An 8,383-nucleotide genomic window follows, 5' to 3' on the forward strand; every position below is an offset into this window, starting at 1 on the left:
GCTGCGACATAGAAACCTCTGGCTCGAGCGACCAGATCGACAAGGTTCCTTCAAGTTGGAAATTTTTCGCCGCGACGCGTCGCCCATTCGCTCAATTCGGTCAGTCGCTTGCATGTGAACCAGCCTTTAGTTCAGGGCCTTAGCGTTGTGTGCTGCCTCTCGAGCCCACCCGGCAGGCGTCCGCCCGCGAGCTGGTCGCAACAGTCTCCCAGGTTATGCGTGGTTTGGTTTGGTTTGGTTTGGTTTATGGGGCTTAAAGTCCCAAAACGACTCAGGCTATGAGAGAAGTGGAGGGCTCCGGAAATTTCGACCTCATGTTGTTCTTTGACGTGCACTGACATCGCACAGTACACGGGCCCTTAGAATTTCGCCTACATAGCGTGGTTTGGAGAAATTTCGTCACTATATGGGAGAGAACGTAAGAAAAAGATTCTTTTTCCCGCGTTTTATTACGTACACATGGTGGTCTGTGGGGTTTAAAGTCCCGAAGCTGAACCTGGGCTGTGAGGGATGTGGAGGGTTCCGGGTTAATTCTGACCACCTGTGGTCCTTCAACGCTCTTGCGTTGTTCGTTATGAGGAACAGGCATTTTCTTTCTGTGGACGTCAGAGTAAATAATGTGACCTCCCGTATACTCCGAACCTCGTGTGGTGCAAAATAAACTTATTTTAAAACCGAATGCAGATATCAAATAATATTTGTTATTCCTCTTTAGCGTCGTTGCTCAAAAGCCGTTCTTTATTACGCTTTGTTTGTAGTCAACTTGTATTCTGTTCTGGCATTCAATAACATTCGTATTTCTTCTTCTTCTCCACATGAAAATGGCACATACCCACGCGGGGGGATTGGCCAAGGTACGGTGGTGAATGTCAAGGAGGTATATGTGCGGGGAAAAAAAAAACTAAGTAGAATAGTAGAATGATTGAAATGAGAAAATATGTATGAATTGTTAAAATTTTTCAATAAATAAACAAATTAGATATACCAGGAATAAAATAAAATACTCTTTTTGGACATGCGATGGAATTTTATATGGAGTTAACAGGGTAAGTGACCAGTTGCAATGATGTAATCATGAAGGTAGCCGCAAATAGTGCCTAACGAGAATCCCGTGGCGCTCGCACCAAACGAGAGCAGAACTGGTAGAGACAAAGGGAGTCCACATTTACTGTTTATTTCCTTTTTTCCTTCTTCTTCTGCAAGTTATACACTACTAAATCACTTGCTGACCTACTTTTTGTTTACGAGCGTTCGTGATAAACTTCTGCAGAAGCTGACCGAAAGGACAAGAGCGTCCGCGTGATACAAGGGACTCCCGGAATGGGGGGAACAACCACCAATTTTAGGTGCAATTAAAATGTTTTCATCGTCATCATCATCCTTCATCAACAGGAGAAGGGCGTGGCGAATTCAAAGAAGCTGAAGAAACGGAAGCGCGCGGCCCGTGCACACGCCAGCATTTTTTTTTAAAACGCAACGATTTTTCAATCTCTTGTGTCCCTGATCGGAAATCTTCAGCTTCCCAGAGGACGCCCTTGCTCACCAAGGCAAGTCTTTACAACCTCCCAGAGATTCGAATTTCAAGGGTTTTCCGCAGAGGTCTTTTCACTCTGGTAACCTCAGGCCCATCGGCGCCCCGGTCATCTTCATTTTATCTCGCTTCTGCAGACCCAACGGCCTCGTCGCATTAGGCATGGACCACAGGACAAGTAACCAGCCTTTCTCTTACCTGCGACCGAACCTTCGGATGCCGAGCCGCTTGGTAGAACGTGCATTGTTCCCAGATTCGTCGCTTTTTCCCGAACTGGACACAACCAATGACAGCGAGCAAGACCTGGAAGAAGACCCCCCTCAGGATGAGCAGAGCATGACGGGCGAAGGTACTAAGCCAACTGCGCTCGTCACAGCGCAGACAGCCAAGGATACTGCGCCGAAACCCCCATCTGCCGGAACTGTAGGGACTAAGAGCCAAGTGACAAAAACCGGAGCCTCTAAAGCTCCGGCAGCTAAGGTTATTGGTTCGAAGACCTCAGGTGAGGGGACAGGAGCCACCACGACATCGGCTAAAACATATACAGTCCGAAGTGCTGCGCCGAAGACACTTTCTGAGGACAAAAACCAAGCCATGAAGACCGCGGTCGCCAAGACTCCCACCACAGCGGCGACGAGTAACCGGATTCCACCGTGGAAGACTGCGGTGGCCAAGATCCCAGAGCCTCCTCGATCAAAGACCATCTGGCCGGACCGCGAGCTCACTTCGGAGGGATCATTCACTGCCTCTCCCGACCAAGATCATGGTAATAGGCCGCCCTCCTGGGACAGGAGTTCGTCGCTCATGATGACAGTGGGATCATTAGGCGACCTTTCGACAGTTCCGGAAGAGTACAACGGCGGCGACGGTTTGGGCACGGACAGGAGCCTCTGGGACATAACGGCCACATCCGGCGGGTTTCCTAGCGCTTCCAGTACGTTTACAAAGTCTACAGCCCCGCGAATACAGAAGGAGTCCAACATTAAGCAGCTATGCTGGGAGTGTACGGTGGTGACTGTCGTTTCAGTTTTGATCGCCTTTTTCGTAGCGATCGTAGTTGTCGAACTGATTCCCAGTAACAAACATCGCAAGTACCGCGGCGAATTCGGCGGTCGACAGCTTCCCTCCGATATAGATGGTACGAGAAGGAGAAGTGGCAATGACGAGTTGCCAACGGCAGTGTCAAAGCCTGCGATGACCGCGTATCCGAAGGCGCTACCGACTAGCAAACCGGTTTACACAATGGCCGATTATGAGGAGACCAAAGTGCCTGGTGGGGAAGCCAGCCCAGCTTTCGAATGCGACACCGAAGCTTGCCGATGGCAGAGCCGGCTGGTTGACGAAAGACTGGACTTGAAAGTGAACCCGTGCAAAGACTTCTACGGTTACGTCTGCTCGGGAGCTTGGGAGAACAACGGAGACCTTCCGTACAGGGCGGAAGGCCGGTCCTTCGTGATCAGAGAGACCACCAGGTATGTCCGCTATGATCGATGTCGAAATCGATCGAAAGGCGTTTGGCTTTTGAGTTAGAGGTCGCGAGTGCGAACCCCATGACGGCGGAATTTCAAAGGAGGCGAAATGCAAAAGGCACCGGTATACTGCACGATGTTAGAGCGCATTGAACAACCAAGATCTTCTAAATCAATCCGGAGACTCCTGCTACGATGCCTCTATCTCTCTTTCCTCTTATAGTCCCTCATCATCCATCCCCTCAGGACGTGGTTTAGGTGTCCACCGAGGGATAGACAGTTACTTGTCATTTCCGTTCCATAGTGTAATCCATCTAGAAAACAACTGATGTTAGGCCACTTGAAAGGAGATCCTCAGCCCGAGCTAACACAACTTGCTGACAGTGACGGAGTTGTGCTTATTTGCACGACGAGGCTGTCATTTGACTGGGCCTTCGACATTCGCCAATATATAACTGTAAGAAAGTAAGCAAAGTAACGAAGCTGGCAAGGCGTCGCATGAGCAAAACGCCTATCGAAAAATGAATTTCGTAAACAAGGCTTTCGTACAAAAAATGGGATGTGAGCTATTTTAGATTGTATATATGCTACAGTATTGTGTGAAGTGTTTTTCTGCCCTCCCTGCCTGGATCCAAATGAGGGTCTGCAGTATTGTGAAAATAAATAAATATATAAATTTCAACCTACGGATAGTTTCCTGTCCGGGCCTTGGCATATATGTCGATAATCTGATGGTTGCATCATGTAGGAGATAGCGGCCACTCGGCTCACTCGGCTTTTAAAGTTCCTAGGGCTGTTTATGCTGGAATTTGGTTGGCGTGCACGCTGGGTCACAGGGACAAGCTAGCATTTGGGGGTTAATGCTAAGCTATGGAAGTGGTTGCTGACCCCGTAAGTCGACAAGATTCGTTAGCACATTCTCCGCACTCAAATGATATTAACGCAACAGACACACCGAAACGCGACGACACTTCCCGATTACAGGCAACCATGGTACCAATAGAGGTTTCAGTATTAAAAACTTAAGCCTTGCTTAGTATTGTTGTTACCATCAGAGTAATCAGCCACACTTACCGGCACTGGATGAAGTATCTTTGTGCTCGATTTCCTCAGTTGTTGCCTTGAAGCTTGCGCGACACGGGTGCGGGATGGGATTAATCGATACATTTCAGTTCAATAATTGTATGAAGATGGGTAGGCGGGTGGGAGAGGACGTAAACAATTAATTCAACACTTCTACGTCAAAGTATGCAGTGAGTAGCTGCGAGCAGTTTCGCGGAGCCAATAACGCAGCAGCCGCATTCATGAAGAATGCGAGCAGCAGCGTTATACTTCGGCCAGTTAATTTCTACCACTTGCGGTTTTAAATAATGCACTGACGTCGCACGAAACACTGGATCTTATTGCATTTCACCTCTGTGGAAGTCACGGCCAGGATTCGATCCCACGACCTCGTGCTCTGTTGCAGAGCGCCTCAGCCACTGCGCCATGGTGACGGGTGTATTACTGCGTCGTTATTCGAGCTTGATAACGATAGAGCAATATTCGAATTTGCTTAATCCTGAGTAATGAGCGTTATGAGATTCAATGATTTTTACTGAGGAGCTGTGGGTGTAATCTGGCGGGGAGTGTCAGCTAGCTGCAGTAGCCCGACAATGGGCGCTTCGGTATTTCGATGCGCGGCGTACGGGATTTGGTATTTAGAGGTAAGTTTGCGAAAATTTAAAGTTCTCTATTTTGCATGGATTAGCTGCTCCAATGCTACGGCGCAGGCAATCAGTTGAATAGTTAGCTTCATGGAGCTTTTTTAGGCGAAAGTCAGTCAAGGTTAGGATATGCGTGTCCAAGTAGTCGCATACCGTACAACAGTGCAGTAAACATGTACACGGGATGGGAACAAATGGCATTAAAAATTTGATATCTGGCATCGCCATCAAAAAGAAAAGAAATGTGTATTAAAAAAAGCATTTGCCAGCCTAGTAATAAATAAGTGGTTCCTCTGCACATCTTGCTTCCCGGAAAGCGACAGTGCTGCCATATTTGATGCAGCAATCCCGTGAGCTCGTGTGTTTTGTCGCTTATGCAATGTTATCATGCAAACTTGACAAGGTGTAAGCAGAAAGCTCTCGCCTCAGATAAGCAGCGGCGCCACGGCGTGTGTGTATGTGTGTGATGTACTGACTATATGAGAGGACCTCGTCACAATTTGGATAATACCTCCATAGACATTTGCGCGTGCTTCCTGTGCCTGGAAGGCTTCGTTTCTTTCGAGGCGAAAAAAAAAAGCCAGTAATACTGTTCGCTTGTGGCATAATACAACTCTAAAAAAAATATACCTGCAGTGCAGTTAGACACTTCGGTTATATTCTTAAAAATTAAAGCTGCAGTGAAGAGGAATCTGGACTCGTCTTTTCGCCGCGGGAACTCGATCTACACGTTCTGAGCATTCTTAGAAACTTCGATTTATTGCCCTGTGTGGCTGATTTTCCTAATTAAATCGAATTAACGTCCGGCTCCCGCCTTTTTTTTTTAATTCTCCCTCGTACGGTGGGCGGAGTCGACCAACGCGTGGAGTGCCTTGCAGCCAGCTCCGTGGAGGCTTTGCTTTCGCTTTATTTTGTTTTTTAGGTTTCCGTGAATAAATAGTTTCATTCGCAGATAATATATCCGCAAAATAAGTCCGCAGAAATAAAAATACGCGCGGACTACTTTCTTCTACGGATTACTACGTATTACTCCGCCGGTGGCAGAGGGGCAAGCCGCCGCGGGACTGGCTGAAAGGCACTCCACGCGTTGGTCGACTCCGCCCACCGTACGAGGGAGAATTAAAAAAAAAAAAGGCGGGAGCCGGACGTTAATTTGATTTCATTAGGAAAATCAGCCACACAAGGCAATAAATCGCAGTTTCTAAGAATGCTCGGAACGTGCAGATTGAGTTCCCGCGGCAAAAAGACGAGTTCAGATTCCTCTTCAGTGCACCTTTAAGCATAAGTAACTGAGACTACTATTATCGTCATTGCAGGTACCTTCAGGAACACCTGCACACAATGCCAGCCGCGACCGTGGCAAATCCAGACCCTGGCGAGCACACCTTTCTGTACCACTCGAGTCTTGTGCTCAACGCTTGCCTCAACAACACGGCCACCAAGGACGTCACTCAATGGGACGGTGTCCGAGGTTTGCTTCGGGAAGTGGGCCTTGCAGACTGGCCCTACGATGAGCCCCCACCGTTGGCTCCTCAGCAGCCTTTCCGGCTCGACAAGGTCCTGAAGTTAATCGACCGTCAACTGGCCGTCTTTCCCATCATCTACGTCGTTTTGCGGAAGTTACTGGACAGCGGCTCCTACGTCCTCCACATGGACGCGCCGAGGAGCTTCCTCTTCGTGCAATATGAGATCCAAAAGAACAACGGCTCTCTGCCCTACAATGAGATAATTCGGCAGGTTCTGACCCTCTGGAGGACCCTGTCCAATAGCAACGCACTGGCCGAAGATGTCGCGCGCTTCGAGTCACAACTCTTGGAAGCGTCACAGCCTTTTAACAAGGCCGCTTGGAAGAAAGACGTCACCTACCCGGTGAAGAAGTTCCCGCGCCTGCCTAAGTTCCGTGTGGACGCTTACCTCTCCCACCTACGCAAGGGGGACGAGGGCGAAGTGGTGGTTCTCAACCCCGTCTACGCCAGCAAGCTGTACGCAATCCTCCGCACCAACACACCGCGGACAATTCTAAACTTTCTCGGCGTACAAGTGGTCGTAGCTGTGGCACCCCTACTTCCCCAGGAGTCGATACCGCGGGACCTGATTCGCATAGGTTACCCGAGCTTCCAGCATTCCATAGACTCGAGGACGCAGAGCTGCTTTCACTTGGTGAACCGGATCTTTCCTCACGGCTTCCGGTGGATTCTGCGAGACATCCTCGCTAAGAACACCGACCTGGACCGCCAATGGGCCGTGACGACCAAGAGCATGGTGACTTCGCTAGCGCACACATTCCGCACAGGTACTACGTGGATGCAGAGCACGGATACCACGAACGCCATCAAGAGGCTCAAGGCGCTGCACGTGGGATACCTGGCTGGCCAAGAGCGCGAGGAAGACATCGAGCACTATTACGCGTCCGTGAAGGCCACCTACCGTCCAGACAACCTCGTCAGCTACTACGGAGAGCTTCTGTCCCAGAGCCTGGATAAATACTGGACCTCCAGTCCGGACGGCGCCAACTACGACGCACGTTTCAGCGAGCGCTCCACGGAGTTGGATTCGGAGTGGACGCGTTCACCGGATTCGACACTCAGGATCTATCTAACCTCGAGCAGCGTGGCCTCCGCGTCACTAGTGACGCGGGCCAATTACCCTTCCACACTGTTCTCCTTGCTGGCGGCCGACGTGACAAGGGCGCTATTCCTGGCGTCCATGGACGATCCCCAGTGGTCAAGCTGGACCCAGGACCGGTTCCAGGCGCTCCAGTACTGCCTCCTGAGGCGCTACAAGCGCGGAGTCCGGAAGGCGAACGTCTCCGCCGCCAACGCGCGCGACTTCCTCGCGGACATTCTCGCCGACAACGCCGTGGTGAAGCCTCTGATGGCGGCTTTTCGCCACTTTTCGCGCGGTGCTCTCTTTGTGCCAGGTCGCCGCTCGGCCGGCCTTACCGTCACGCAACTATTCTTCGTTAACTACGCGGCGGGCTTCTGCGCTCCTAAGAGCGAGGAGGCTCAGGTTCGCGAACGTATGCAATATAGACACGGCCTGCCGCCCAGCACTCGAGTGAATCTCGCTCTCCTGGACCTGAAGGAATTCCGGGATGCCTTCAACTGCCCGCACCAGCTCGGAGCCTCACGATGCCCCGTGTGGAACCGTGACGGCAAAGACAGCCTTGCGGAGGTCGACGACAGCGAAGGCTGAACGCACGGCTGTCGGCACACCCGCTCTGTCTCAAGCGCCAGGTGTGCTGTCTTGGTGGTCTGTCGACGATCATATACCGCCAGCATATATACGGAATACGGCACATGAACCCCAGTGGCAGCAGCGGAGAGTACTTCGCTGTTTTTTTTGTTTTTTTTTCTTGATTTAGTAGCTTATTTAGTCCCTTCTATGTTTGACAAGCTTTCTTTTTTATATTCTGGATACCAGTAAAGTGACCTGCGTTATTTACATGCGCGTTGCAGACCGTATAGCGTATAGTTTTTGCGAAACCATGCGAGTCTTGTCGTATAATGGGTAAGCTAATTAAATAAAATTCGAGCACAGAAGTCGAAATGTCGCACCCTCCGCATTTGTCATTGGGACGTAACTATTTGATTCTACAAAGGCCCCGAAATAATCTCTCCGTGTATTGCGTCGTAGCGAACTCAATAATATATGCTTGAGATTTTAGAGTATGCCTT

General features: G+C 50.1%; 1 protein-coding gene across 1 annotated transcript; it reads left to right on the plus strand.

The window, feature by feature from the left end:
• Positions 1 to 1,693: 1,693 nt before the first annotated feature.
• On the plus strand, positions 1,694 to 7,901 carry LOC149336265 (neprilysin-1-like). Its single transcript, XM_089554103.1, has 2 exons — positions 1,694 to 3,003; positions 6,023 to 7,901. The coding sequence occupies exons 1-2, from the start codon at positions 1,694 to 1,696 to the stop codon at positions 7,899 to 7,901; spliced, it is 3,189 nt and encodes a 1,062-aa protein (XP_089410229.1).
• Positions 7,902 to 8,383: the final 482 nt, after the last annotated feature.

This window comes from Amblyomma mixtum, chromosome 7 (assembly GCF_055824585.1).
Source record: "Amblyomma mixtum isolate Tamu chromosome 7, ASM5582458v1, whole genome shotgun sequence".
NCBI lineage: Eukaryota > Metazoa > Arthropoda > Arachnida > Ixodida > Ixodidae > Amblyomma > Amblyomma mixtum.